The sequence below is a fragment of the Salvelinus namaycush genome, chromosome 15, assembly GCF_016432855.1.
Source record: "Salvelinus namaycush isolate Seneca chromosome 15, SaNama_1.0, whole genome shotgun sequence".
NCBI lineage: Eukaryota > Metazoa > Chordata > Actinopteri > Salmoniformes > Salmonidae > Salvelinus > Salvelinus namaycush.
Window position 1 is genome coordinate 23,858,022 of NC_052321.1, and position 14,855 is coordinate 23,872,876.

Here is a 14,855-nt window from a genome sequence, read left to right on the forward strand (position 1 = left end):
CGTATCGTCTGAGATCCCCAAAGATTGGAAAGCTGCCACGGTCATCCCCCTCTTCAAAGGGGGAGACACTCTAGACCCAAACTGCTATAGACCTATATCTATCCAACCCTGCCTATCTAAGGTCTTCGAAAGCCAAGTTAACAAACAGATCACCGACCATTTCGAATCCCACCGTACCTTCTCCGCTATGCAATCTGGTTTCCGAGCTGGTCATGGGTGCACCTCTGCCACGCTCAAGGTCCTAAACGATATCATAACCGCCATTGATAAGAGACATTACTGTGCAGCTGTATTCATCGACCTGGCCAAAGCTTTCGACTCTGTCATTCACCACATTCTTAGCGGCAGACTCAACAGCCTTGGATTCTCAAATGACTGCCTCACCTGGTTCACAAACTACTTCTCAGACAGAATTCAGTGTGTCAAATCGGAGGGCCTGTTGTCCAGACTTCTGTCAGTCTCTATGGGGGTGCCACAGTGTTCAATTCTCGTGCCAACTTTCTCTGTAAACATCGATGATGTCGCTCTTGCTGCTGGTGATTCTCTGATCCCCCTCCACGCAGACGACACCATTCCGTATACATCTGGCCCATCTTTGGACACTGTGTTAACCTGTTATGGCTGCAAGGGGCAGTATTGAGTAGCCAGTTAAATAGTGCCCATTTCAAACGGCCTCGTACTCAATTCTTGCTCGTACAATATGCATATTATTATTACTATTGGATAGAAAACACTCTCTAGTTTCTAAAACCGTTTGAATTATTTCTCTGAGTGAAACAGAACTCATTCTGCAGCACTTTTCCTGACCAGGAAGTGGAATGTCAGAAATATATGCTCTGTTCAACTTCCTGCCTATACATGGTCATGATACGTAAGAGTCTACGTACACTTCATACGCCTTCCTCTGGGTGTCAAGAGGCTGTGAGAGAAGAAATTTTGTGTTTATCTTGGTCTGAGGTGGAATAAAAGCTATTTCTTTGACGTGACCGTCCACTTCCTGTTTCTGGAGCGCGCGAAAGAGGACATGGATATGCCTTCTGTTTTGCTCCCGTTATGGACGACTAACATCTCCGTCTTAGATTTTATTTGATACATGTGACCATATCATCGTAACGTATGTTTTTTCAATATAGTTTAATCAGATTATTGAAATTTTTTCGGGAGTTTTGCCGTGTTCCGTTCTCTGACTTTGTTGACGTTGGAGAGATCCGTAGCACTTGGCAAGTGCCCATGCTAAATGAAGAGGGATATTTGCCGTTCCAGATCAAAACAACGACTGTTCTGGACAAAGGACACCTTGTCCAACATTCTGACGGAAGATCACCAAAAGTAAGAAACATTTTATGATGCTATTTCTAATATCTGTCGTGCATGTGAACTGGTCGTGGGCGCCCAAGTGTTTCTGGCTATTGTGGCTACGCTAATATAGCGCTACATTTTGTTTTCGCTGTAAAACATTTAATAAATCGGAAATATTGTCTGGAATCACAAGATGCCTGTCTTTCAATTGCTGTACACTATGTATTTTTCAGAAATGTTTTATGATGAGTAATTAGGTATTTGACGTTGGTGTCTGTAAATATTATGGCTGCTTTCGGTGCAATTTCTGATTGTAGCTGAAATGTAAACTATGATTTATACCTGAAATATGCAAATTCTTCGAACAAAACATATGCTATACAATAAATATGTTATCAGACTGTCCTCTGATGAAGTTGTTTCTTGGTTAGTGGCTATTTATATCTTTATTTGGTCGAATTTGTGATAGCTACTGATGGAGTAAAAACTGATGGAGTAAGAATAGTGGTGTCTTTTGCTAACGTGGTTAGCTAATAGATTTACATAGTGTCTTCCCTGTAAAACATTTTAAAAATCGGACATGTTGGCTTGATTCACAAGATGTGTACCTTTCATCTGGTGTCTTGGACTTGTTAATGTGTGAAAGTTAAATATTTTAAAAAAATATCTTTTGAATTTCGCGCCCTGCACTTGAGCTGGATGTTGTCATAAGTGTACCGGTGTCGGGCTGCAGCCATAAGAAGTTAACTAACCTCCAGACGAGCTTCAATGCCATACAACTCTCCTTCCGTGGCCTCCAACTGCTCTTAAATGCAAGTAAAACTAAATGCATGCTCTTCAACTGATCGCTGCCCACCTGCAACAAAGCATCCTTCACTCATGCTGCCAAACATACCCTCGTAAAACTGACTATCCTACCGATCCTTGACTTTGTCATTTGCAAAGTAGCCTCCAACACTCTACTCAGCAAATAGGATGCAATCTATCACAATGCCATCCGTTTTGCCACCAAAGCCCCATATACTACCCACCATTGCGACCTGTATGCTCTCGTTGGCTGGCCCTCGCTTCATATTCGTCGCCAAACCCACTGGCTCCAGGTCATCTATAAGTCTTTGCTAGGTAAAGCCCCGCCTTATCGCAGCTCACTGGTCAACATAGCAGCACCCACCCGTAGCACGCGCTCCAGCAGGTATATTTCACTGGTCACCCCCAAAGCCAATTCCTTCTTCGGCCACCTTTCCTTCCAGTTCTCTGCTGCCAATGACTGGAACGAACTGCAAAAATCACTGAAGCTGGAGACTCATATCTCCCTCACTAGCTTTAAGCACCAGCTGTCAGAGCAGCTCACAGATCACTGCACCTGTACATAGCCCACCCAACTACCTCATCCCCATACTGTTAACTATTTTGCTCCTTTGCACCCCAGTATCTCTACTTGTACACTCATCTACTGCACATCTATAACTCCACTGTTTAATTGCTATATTGTAATAATTTCGCCACTATGGCCTATTTATTGCCTTACCTCCGTTATCCTACCTCATTTGCACACACTGTATATAGACTTTTTCTCTATTGTGTTGTTGACTGTATGTTTGTTTATTCCATGTGTAACTGTGTTGTTGGTGTCGCACTGCTTTGCTTTATCTTGGCCAGGTCGCAGTTGTAAATGAGAACTTATTCTCAACTAGCCTACCTGGTTAAATAAAGATGAAATATATATATATATATATATATATATATATATACACTGCTCAAAAAAATAAAGGGAACACTTAAACAACACAGTGTAACTCCAAGTCAATCACACTTCTGTGAAATCAAACTGTCCACTTAGGAAGCAACACTGATTGACAATAAATTTCACATGCTGTTGTGCAAATGGAATAGACAAAAGGTGGAAATTATAGGCAATTAGCAAGACACCCCCAAAAAAGGAGTGATTCTGCAGGTGGTGACCACAGACCACTTCTCAGTTCCTATGCTTCCTGGCTGATGTTTTGGTCACTTTTGAATGCTGGCGGTGCTCTCACTCTAGTGGTAGCATGAGACAGAGTCTACAACCCACACAAGTGGCTCAGGTAGTGCAGTTCATCCAGGATGGCACATCAATGCGAGCTGTGGCAAAAAGGTTTGCTGTGTCTGTCAGCGTAGTGTCCAGAGCATGGAGGCGCTACCAGGAGATAGGCCAGTACATCAGGAGACGTGGAGGAGGCCGTAGGAGGGCAACAACCCAGCAGCAGGACCGCTACCTCCGCCTTTGTGCAAGGAGGTGCACTGCCAGAGCCCTGCAAAATGACCTCCAGCAGGCCACAAATGTGCATGTGTCAGCATATGGTCTCACAAGGGGTCTGAGGATCTCATCTCGGTACCTATTGGCAGTCAGGCTACCTCTGGCGAGCACATGGAGGGCTGTGCGGCCCCACAAAGAAATGCCACCCCACACCATGACTGACCCATCGCCAAACCGGTCATGCTGGAGGATGTTGCAGGCAGCAGAACGTTCTCCACGGCGTCTCCAGACTCTGTCACGTCTGTCACATGTGCTCATGTGCTCAGTGTGAACCTGCTTTCATCTGTGAAGAGCACAGGGCGCCAGTGGCGAATTTGCCAATCTTGGTGTTCTCTGGCAAATGCCAAACGTCCTGCACGGTGTTGGGCTGTAAGCACAACCCCCACCTGTGGACGTCGGGCCCTCATACCACCCTCATGGAGTCTGTTTCTGACCGTTTGAGCAGACACATGCACATTTGTGGCCTGCTGGAGGTCATTTTGCAGGGCGCTGGCAGTGCACCTCCTTGCACAAAGGCGGAGGTAGCGGTCCTGCTGCTGGGTTGTTGCCCTCCTACGGCCTCCTCCACGTCTCCTGATGTACTGGCCTGTCTCCTGGTAGCGCCTCCATGCTCTGGACACTACGCTGACAGACACAGCAAACCTTTTTGCCACAGCTCGCATTGATGTGCCATCCTGGATGAACTGCACTACCTGAGCCACTTGTGTGGGTTGTAGACTCTGTCTCATGCTACCACTAGAGTGAGAGCACCGCCAGCATTCAAAAGTGACCAAAACATCAGCCAGGAAGCATAGGAACTGAGAAGTGGTCTGTGGTCACCACCTGCAGAATCACTCCTTTTTTGGGGGTGTCTTGCTAATTGCCTATAATTTCCACCTTTTGTCTATTCCATTTGCACAACAGCATGTGAAATTTATTGTCAATCAGTGTTGCTTCCTAAGTGGACAGTTTGATTTCACAGAAGTGTGATTGACTTGGAGTTACATTGTGTTGTTTAAGTGTTCCCTTTATTTTTTTGAGCAGTGTAATATATATATATATATATACATACATACACACACACCACTTGGGTCCTGTTTCATTAATAATGATATCAGACCTTCTTGTTGCGTGTCTGATAATCTACCATTTATATAGGAGTGGTTAAAACATGCTAATAATGGTCCTTTGAGTATATCAAAAACAGTTTGGTATACTTCCACTGGTATAACATCCAGCCCTGGAGTTCTCAGCCTTAAAGGCTTTAATTGCATCAAGAAGTTCCTCTGTAATTTGGCCTTCACATGAGTGTTTCTGTACAGATGTTAATTTTACATTATTATTAGGGAAAAAATCCATTCAATTAGCTTCGGTTAGTGGAGATGGAGACTGAAACGAAAACATATTCTTAAAGTACTTTACTTCCTCTTTCAAAATATCATTCAGTGAATCATGCGTGACTCCATCATTTGTAACAAGTTTCAGTAAATTATTTTTGATAGCATTTCTATGTTGAAGATTTTAAAATAATTTGGTGCATTTTCCCACATATTTTATCCAGTTCGCTTTATTTTTTACAAAATATTACACTGGGTCTTTCTTGAATAAGTTCTTCCATTTCTTTTTGTTTTTCCTCTAACTTATTATGTGCCTCTATGGTACAGTTTTTATTGCTATCTAACTGTATTGTTAGTGCTTCAAGTTCCTTTGTTAATATGGACTCTTTTGATCTAAATTGCTTTTGTTTTATAGATGAGTACTGAATTGCATGGCCTCTAAAGGCACACTTAAAAGTGTCCAATACAATACGGGGATCTGCTGTACCTATGTTATGTCTGCAAAAGTCAGTTATAAATTCTTCTGTCCTAGTTCTAAACAATTTATCATCTAGTAGGCTTTGATTCAATTTCCAATATCCTCACCCACGTGGAAATTCTGTAAGAGTAATATATATGCCAATTATGTGATGATCCGACCGCATTCTGTCCCCTATCAACACTTTTTAAACTTTTGGTGCCAGAGAGATGGCATAAGAAAGTAGTCAAGACGACTAGCTTGATTAAGCCTCCGCCATGTATATCTCACTAGGTCAGGGTATTTAAGTCTCCATATAGTATCCACTAATTCCAATATATCCATGACATTCATGATTTCCTTAAGTGCCTGAGGGTGATAGTTTGTAGTGTGATTTCCTTTCCGGTCCATAGAGGTATTTAAGACCGTATTAAATCATAATAATAGAGTCTAGTGTTGCTTGTAGAGTTGCTAAATTCTTATATATATTTTCAAAGAAGCTTGGATCATCATTATTCGGACCGTATAGGTTAATAAGCCATATCTGTTTATTGTCCAATAACATATTTAAAAGAATCCATCTACCTTGATGATCTGTTTGGACAATTTGCACATTTAGATCAAAATTACTATTAATTAAAACCATCACCCCTTTTGAATTTCTTTGCCCATGGGAGAAATATATTTCGCCCCCCCAGTCCTTTTTCCACAAAACTTGATCGAAAATTGTTGAATGAGTTTCCTGTAAACAATAGATATTATATTCCTTCTCTTTTAGCCAGGTAAATACTGATTGTCTTTTCTTATTATCTACTAAAAAAGCCATTACAATTGTAACTGGCTATACTTATTTCACCACTTACCATAATGGAGACAACTTTCAATTCTATTTATCAAAATATATGTTTGTAAACATACCATTAAAAAGTAACATGATGATTGAGTGTCTATATAGCTGTACCATGATATTTGCATTGCTACTAAGTAAACCTCCAATTGGTCCCCACTATTCCACCCGCTAAAAGCCCTCCTCAGCCCGAGTTGGGTTGTCATCCCAATGCCCGGCAGACCACCCCCGACTGGGAAAAGACTGGGATCCATCCTTCGGAAAGAGCACACAGTGCCATTTACAGAACAGAAGTAGATCAACCGCCAAATGCATTTCCATCGCCCTCACCTCGATTTGTATTATATATTTTTTTTTTGATAGCTATATATTTTTAAAATCCCGTTTCTTATTTTCCATAATTAGCCATTAATATTTGTAGTAATGTAGGCAATTTATGCAAAGGATTTTACCTCTCACCAGTCTCGCCATTACCAAAATTACATTATTGCAAGCAATTATTATATTAGCAAACAATTATTGTGAATCATCCTATATTGTCCCTAACATCTTTTACTCCTTCGCAACAGTTGTGGGATACGCACCTACACACTCAAACCTTTTCCCCCACATAACTATAGGCTCACATTCTCAACAGTTGCACCATCCCAGAGCCCAACTCAAGAAAGATCTTGATTTACGACTGCATATACAGGTGCAGCTGTATGAGAAGGCCTGCAAGACTGTGCAAAAAAAATGGGCAGAAATGGGGAGATTTTATTAACCATTGTCATGTCCAGGATGATGGGAGGTCAAATGTACCCCTTTTCCCTGAAAGAACCACAACACTGTCCCCCGTATTGACCATATTCTCAAGCATCTCCATGCAGTCAGACTTTTGATTTTGTGCCACCAGTGCCAAAATAATATACCCCCTCTGAATGTCCGAGTGTGACCCCCTCCCCATGGGTTACTGCAGCTAGTGTTGCCAGCACTGCAGCTAGTGTTGCCAGCACTGCCACTGCCTGGGTGGGGGGCACCCCACCGGAATCCCCACCGGCTAGGTACAAGGTCGTCAAGGTTCTCATAAGCAGCTTTGAGAATTTCCTTGTATAGAATGCTCTCCCTTTAGGGGGCTTTGGCTTTGCAGGACCAACCCTGCTTTTGTGTTCCAATTAGTTATATTTGAAGAAATATAGAAAAGCTATATTTTTTGTTGTATTATTACAATCCATAACCAGGCTAGAATTGTGTTTCATTATTTTCCTCGTCTATAAGAACTTCGTAATTTTTTAAAAATAGACATGGAGTAGTCTTTGTGTCTCTGAACAACTGGTTATCAATATATAGTTTATCGATGACGAAAGCTACTCGTTTCCATTTTAATCTATTTTCCGTGAAAATTGGACACAGAACTTTACGTCGTTCTGCAATTTCCTTCGGGAACTGGTCATTCATGCCAATTTTGGTCCCAGCAAGTCTTTTACCCAGGCTTTTAACCATTATTTTATCTTTAAAAGAAGCAAATTTGGCAACGATTGGGCGTTCATACCTCTGCCCGAAGCGGTGTGCACGTTTGAGTTGGATTTTGTTGATAGCTTCGCGTGGAATGTGAAGCTCTCTAAGGAGGAACTCTAACTACAGATTCAGGAACTTCTCATTTTTTCTCTTGGATACCTGTAAGTACGAGATTCTCTCTCATGGATCTAGTCTGTAGGTCAAGTAAGGCTTCTCTCAGAACAGTGTACTCCTTTTTAAGTTCATTCATTTCGATTTCAATCTTATTGACTGTCCCTTTTAGTTTGTTTGTATCTGTCTCCAATGTCGCAGCTTTTTCATCACACATCTCGAGGCTTGCCTTCAACTCTTTTATATCCTTACTGACTAATTCAAGCATACCCAGTTTGTAATTTATTGATTTTAACAAATCGGTTTCGACCTTTACCATTCCCGGTGGTGAAAATATTAAAATTGTCTGTGTCTGTAGAAGGGTCACATTTTCATTTTGAAATAGGTTCCCCTGTCTTACTCTCCATCATGTTTAGGTGTTGCTTGTTTTCGTAATATTTGTCGATACATTTCTCTAGTCTTAAGATTTGTTTTGTTATCCAGATTGAAGGTTATCACCCACCAGATTGTGTAGTGCTAATATTTAGTCTAACTTTCCGATATTGAATATTACGTTTTTATCTTGAGGTGCTCTACATAACTACGTTCAGTCTGCCATCTTCAGTCCGCCATTACCTACAACTCTGGTTGGACGTAGTGCCAAATTGACTAATCTCTTAACAAAAGAAGAAGACAAGACTAACTTCTAAACTGTACACTACATAATATGGCATAGACTAGGTTGGACGATATACCGTTTCGTAATAGAGACGTTAAGGCCGCACGATTAATCGAATTCAGATCGAAATTGCAATACCCATATCACAAGAGACTGCGATTATCTCCTTTCTTTGACACTACGTTAAAAATAAACTATGGTACCTCCTCCAAATGCGCTAGCCTCATTCAATCTCTACATGCACAGAGGATGCTGACCAATAACAAGCGGGCTCTCTTACTCTGCATGGCATGCACACGCTTGCCAATCACAAGCTTCCCCGCTTAGAGCGCGCAGTTAGACGCTGGAAAGGGCTTTACATTGTGTCGGAAACACGAGTGCTGCTAGTGCCAACGAGACCACCGATTTGGTGACAGAGCATCTTCAGTGGTATGGCAGCATTTCGGCCACAGGCAAACCGATGTCAACCAAATACAAGTGTTATGGAGACAACACCACACATGTATTCAATAATTTGAAGAACCATTCCCTACTTTATGACAATTGTATGGTGAAATGTTTTTTTTTTAAATTAATTGACAGCAGAAAAGCCTCTCAGCCACCTATGTTAAGCAGGCATTGACTGCTGATGTGTTTTTAAGTTTAACACCCTACAAAAAAACCATCCCGCCTACACATAGGTGATATCTTCTGGGATTTCTATCACAAACAAAGATATGATTCCTATTTATACAGTCAGGAAAGACGGCTTCAAGAACATGATAAACATTGCTCATTTGGCTTGTCAACTAAAACCCTCAAACGTTTAGATGCACAATTGAGCGCATCCTGTCGGGCTGTATCACTGCCTGGTACGGCAACTGCACCGCCCACAACCGCAGGGTTCTCTAGAGGGTGGTGTGGTCTGCACAACGCATCACCGGGGGCAAACTACCTGCCCTCCAGGACATCTACAGCACCCGATGTCACAATATGGCCAAAAAGATCATCCAGGACAGCAACCACCCGAGCCACTGCCTGTACACCCCGCTATCATCCAGAAGGCGAGGTCAGTACAGCTGCATCAAAGCTGGGACCGAGAGATTGAAAAACAGCTTCTATCTCAAGGCCATCAGACTTAAATAGCTATCACTAGTACAGAGAGGCTGCAGCCTAGGTACACAGACTTGAAATCATTGGCCACTTTAATAAATGGAACACTATAGTCACTGTAATAAATGTTTACATATCTTGCATCACCCATCTCATATGTACATCCTGTATTATAAACTGGGTGGGTCGAGCCCTGAATGCTGATTGGCTGACAGCCGTGGTATATCAGACCGTATACCACAAAACATTTATTTTTATTACGTTGGTAACCAGTTTATAATAGCAATAAGTCACCTTGGGGATTTGTGGTATATGGCCAATATAACACGGCTAAGGGCTGTGTCCAGGCACTCCGCGATGCATCGTGCATAAGAACAGCCCTTAGCCGTGGTATAGTGGCCAAATACCACACCTCCTCATGCCTTATTGCTTAATTCTATACTATCTACTGTATCTTAGTCTATGCCACTCTGACATTGCTCATCCATATATTTATATATTCTTAATTCCATTCCTTTACTTAGATTTGTGTGTATTTGGCATTCGTTGTGAAATTGTTAGATATTACTTATTAGATATTGCTATACTGATGGAACTAGAAGCACAAGCATTTCGCTAAACCTGCAATAACATCTGCTAAAAACGTGTATGTGATCAATAAAATGTGATTTGATAAACAAGCTGGACAGGAGATACAAAAGTATTGGGACTAGGGCTGACCCCAATTAGTCGACTGGTCAATTGTTTGGTCATTAGCCTGTTGGTCGACTGAGATTGTTTAAGTCAAGCAGCTCTCATGAGGACCGCCACAGGAAAGGAAGACCCAGAGTTACCTCTGCTGCAGAGGATAAGTTCATTAGTTACCAGCCTCAGAAATTGCAGCCCAAATAAATGCTTCAGAGTTCAACTAACAGACACATTAACATTAACTGTTCAGAGGAGACTGTGTATCAGGCCTTCATGGTCGAATTGCTGCAATGAAACCACTACTAAAGGACACAAACAAGAAGAAGAAACTTGCTTGGGCCAAGAAACACGAGCTATGGACATTAGACCGATGGAAATCTGTCCTTTGGTCTGATGAGTCCAAATTCGATATGTTTGGTTCCAACCGCTGTGTCTTTGTGAGATGCAAAGTAGGCGAACGGATGATCTCTGCATGTGTGGTTCCACCGTGAAGCATGGAGGAGGAGGTGTGATGGTGTGGGGCTGCTTTGCTGGTGACACTGTCTGTGATTATTTTGAATTCAAGACAGACAACCAGCGTGGCTATCACAATATTCTGTAGCGATACGCCATCCCATCTGGTTTGCGCTTAGTGGGACTATCATTTGTTTTTTAACAGGACAATGACCCACAACACACCTCCAGGCTGTGTAAGGTACTATTTGATCAAGAAGGAGAGTGATGGTGCTGCATCAGATGACCTTGCCTCCACAATCACCCGACCTAAAACCAATTGAGATAGTTTGGGATGAGTTGGACCACAGCCAACAAGTGCTCACCATATGCTGGAAAAGCATTCCAGGTGATGCTTGTTGAGAGAATAACAAGAGTGTGCAAAGCTGTCAAGGTAAAGGGTGGCTACATTGAAAAACAAATAAAAATATATTTTAGATTTAACACTTTTTTGGTTACTACATGATTCCTTATGTGTCATTTCATAGTTTTGATGTCTTCACTATTACTCTACAATGAAGAAAAACTTTTTTACTAAGAAAAACACTTGAATGAGTAGGTGTGTCCAAACTTTTGACTGGTACTGTACATGGAAAAATGCACGTTTAAAAAATACACGCTTAAGAACACGACTATCAGTCGACCAAGATTTGTTTTTTGTCAGGGACAGCCCTAATTGGGACAGTGACATATTCTGTTTTTTTTGGCTCTGTACTCTAGCACTTTGGATTTGAAATGATACAAATGACTATGAGGTTAAGGTGCAGCCCGTCAGCTTTAAGGGTATTTTCCATCCATATTGTGTGAACCGTTTAGAAATTACAGCACTTTTTGTACATAGTCCCCCCATTTTAGGGGACCAAAATTATTGGGACAAATTCACTTGTGTATTAAAGTAGTCAAAGGTTTAGTATTTGGTTCCATATTCCAAGCACGCAATGATTACATCAAGCTTGTGACTTGACAAACTTGTTGGATGCATTTGCTGTTTGTTTTGGTAGTGTTTCAGATTATTTTGGGCCTAATATAAATGAATGGTAAAAAATGTAGAGTCATTTGAGTCACTTTTATTGTAAATAATAATATAGTATGTTTTGTGATGGTGAGAGGTTAGCATGTCTTGGGGGTATAATATTTGTGCTTCTGTAACTTTCCTCATTATTCACGAATCATTCAGGACTATCTGTAATCCGACAGTAGGCTACGTGTTACATGTTAAGGCACTGACTTATATTTCAATTATAATAATGATTGAGCCTACTTATACAATCATACGCTTCCTAATTGGAGCGGCAGGGTAAGCGGCAGGGTAGCCTAGTGGTTAGAGCGTTGGACTAGTAACCGAAAGGTTGCAAACTCAAATCCCTGAGCTGACAAGGTACAAATCTGTCGTTCTGCCCCTGAACAGGCAGTTAACCCACTGTTCCTAGGCTGTCATTGAAAATAAGAATGTGTTCTTAACTGACTTGCCTAGTTAAATAAAGGTTAAAAAAAATTAATACAAAAATATTTAAAAATTACAAAATCCATCTGCAGTCTATGGCTGCCTGAATAAATAATTAACTTAGGTTATTTAATAACTCAATAGTAAAATAAGAAATCAGAACTAATGTTATTAATTAAATGAATAAGTGCTGTGCTTATAGCACACTATATTATGTTAAAAATGAATCATGTTTCATATGTAGGTGTAATAATCATATCTATTATCATATGTGTAACAATGTTAGAAAATATTTGTTTAATTTGGTTTTGTATTCAGTTAGCACAGAATCTATTCAGTTAGCACAGAATGTAGTAATTCATATGATCTCATTTTAGAAGTGATGTTCTCCACCCTGACACCCAAGAAGACTCAAGGCTGCAATCGCTGCCAAAGGTGCTTCAAGAAAGTACTGAGTAAAGGATCTGAATACTTATGTAAATGTAATATTTAAGTAATATTTTTGTTTTATATAAATTTGCCATTATGGGGTATTGTGTGTAGATTGATGAGGGGGAAAAAAAGTATTAATCAATTTTAGAACAAGCCTGTAACGTAACAAAATATGGGAAAAAGTCAAGGGGTCTGAATACTTTCCAAATGCACTGTAAGACCACAATCAGAAGTGTACAGACTATCAAAAAGAACACAAACATTATTCAACACATAGGCAAAATAACACATAGGTAGAGCTACAGTCAGTTTGTCTGTTTATCTATTCTAGACACCATGTCACACTACCATGTCAAAACAGGGGATGTAATCTATCACTAGACATTAGGTCTGGGACATCACCCGCCTGAGAGCTTCCTTGTTTGAAACCCAGACAGTGTTGTCATGTGATGTGTCACTAAAAAGCAGCCTACAGGGCAGCGGCCAGCCTTCAATAGAGGCACCTGCTGTTTACGGATAGAGGCAATGAGCCACATGGGCCTTCTGTGTTTGCTCACCGCTCCTGATCTTATCAGAGGAAGGCCCAGTAATCTCAACACACTGGGTAAGGAAAGCCAGACAACACCTGGGCTGGGCTGCATAAGTAATCAGTACTCAACCACTTTTGTTTCATGACTGTTCACCACACTGTTCAATGACTTGAATGCCCCTCCATTTAGGCCTATTTATAATTGTTTCTTATCAAGATTATCAGCAAAAACCATTCCATGTTGATATGGAAACATTGTTGATGGATGATAATATAACATAAGTGGACCAAATTAAATAGAACGTCAGTAGACTGCCTTTATCTCATCCCCTAATTTTCCATAAGGCCTCTCTGCAACCACCCTCCCTCTGTCATTCCAGCTCTAATTTGTTTTGTGATGGAGGCTGACCAAGTGTCAATTTCCCAGACACTTTCTTGTTGAAGGCCAAAAGTGCATTCTCCAACTCAAGACAGGAAAAGAAGCACACTGAGGTCATCAACACAGAATGGAAAAATAAAATGTGACCCCCCCCCCTTCTCTCTTCCGGCTGTTATGAAACGCACCGTTTCCATGGCAGTGGCAGCCCCTGGGTCGTGTTTGGAGCAGCAGGGCCCAGTCTTCCAGGCCTCCAGATCCCCACAGTCACAGAACCCCCCTCCTGATGAAGCGTGCATCTATAAGAATCACACAACATCAAGGATCAGTAATGGACACGGACAGCAGGTGAGATTTCACGAGATGTTATCAACACTTATGTTAAACACTAAAACCATCCAAAAAAACACATTTTAAACGGGAACTTACTTTATAACGATGGCCCTTGTGCACACTGTCCTGGAAGCAGTCCATGCACAGTACGCATGTGGGATCTATCGCACAGTCCCTGTAATCAGACCCGCAGGAGGTTAGAGTCGTAATTTGATCACACACATCTCAACAGTTGGCTCGAAAACACAGTCACACACTAAAATCTGATACAGAATTAACTTAACTATTAATTAGAGCCAGTTAGGCTAAGTACTGTAGTGTTGTAGTGTGTGAGGTGACCAAAAGGTAGGCCAATTAGGTAATACTAGAACTGCAGCTTTTGCAAATCAATTCTAAATAACTATTTTGGATATATTTACATTGATCTTTGAACCACATTACTAGTCGAGTTGAGGGGGAGAATATATCTATATATTTTTTAAATAACTCACCTTCAGAGCTTATATCTAATCGGGTTGCTAAAAATGTCATCACCTTACAGTACGTTCATATGGTCAACAGATTCTTCATATTTCTGTTTCTTGACATGCCATCGCCTTACAACTACTGACTGAGTTGGTTCAAAAGTTATGAAATCTCTGTCTGATAAGCAGGTGTCTTAATGAGCATTGATGCATGACAATTAGTAAGCTGGTTCTGACCTGCAGGAGTAGACAGTCTCCCCCTCCTTGAAGACACGTCCACAAAGCTGTGATGAGGCACTGCCCTGCTGGAGCTTCTCCAGGCCAGCCTGAGGGTCCTCGCCGAACAGGAAACACTCCAGTGGCTGCAGAAGACGGCTCTGCACCACTTCCTCCTCCTCCTGAGAGTTGGACTCCACCTCCAGGCAGTAGATCTGTGGCACCTGCTCCACCACGAAGCGGAGCATCTCTGCCCCGCAGTCCGCAGCATCCCGCCATCTCTGCAAGACATGAGAGGGAGAAGAGCAA

At 41.5% G+C, this 14,855-nt stretch overlaps 1 protein-coding gene across 1 annotated transcript in view; it reads right to left on the reverse strand.

Annotated features, from left to right (window-relative positions):
- The window catches only part of ubr1 (ubiquitin protein ligase E3 component n-recognin 1), a 38,600-nt gene that overhangs the window by 22,702 nt on the left and 1,043 nt on the right, over window positions 1–14,855 (reverse strand). Inside the window, exons 2-4 of the mRNA XM_039009539.1 lie at window positions 14,568–14,827; window positions 13,963–14,041; window positions 13,722–13,832 (exon numbers count right to left, since the gene is read on the reverse strand). Of these exons, the coding sequence (XP_038865467.1) occupies window positions 13,722–13,832; window positions 13,963–14,041; window positions 14,568–14,827 (450 nt within the window). The remainder of the gene's footprint in view (window positions 1–13,721; window positions 13,833–13,962; window positions 14,042–14,567; window positions 14,828–14,855) is intronic.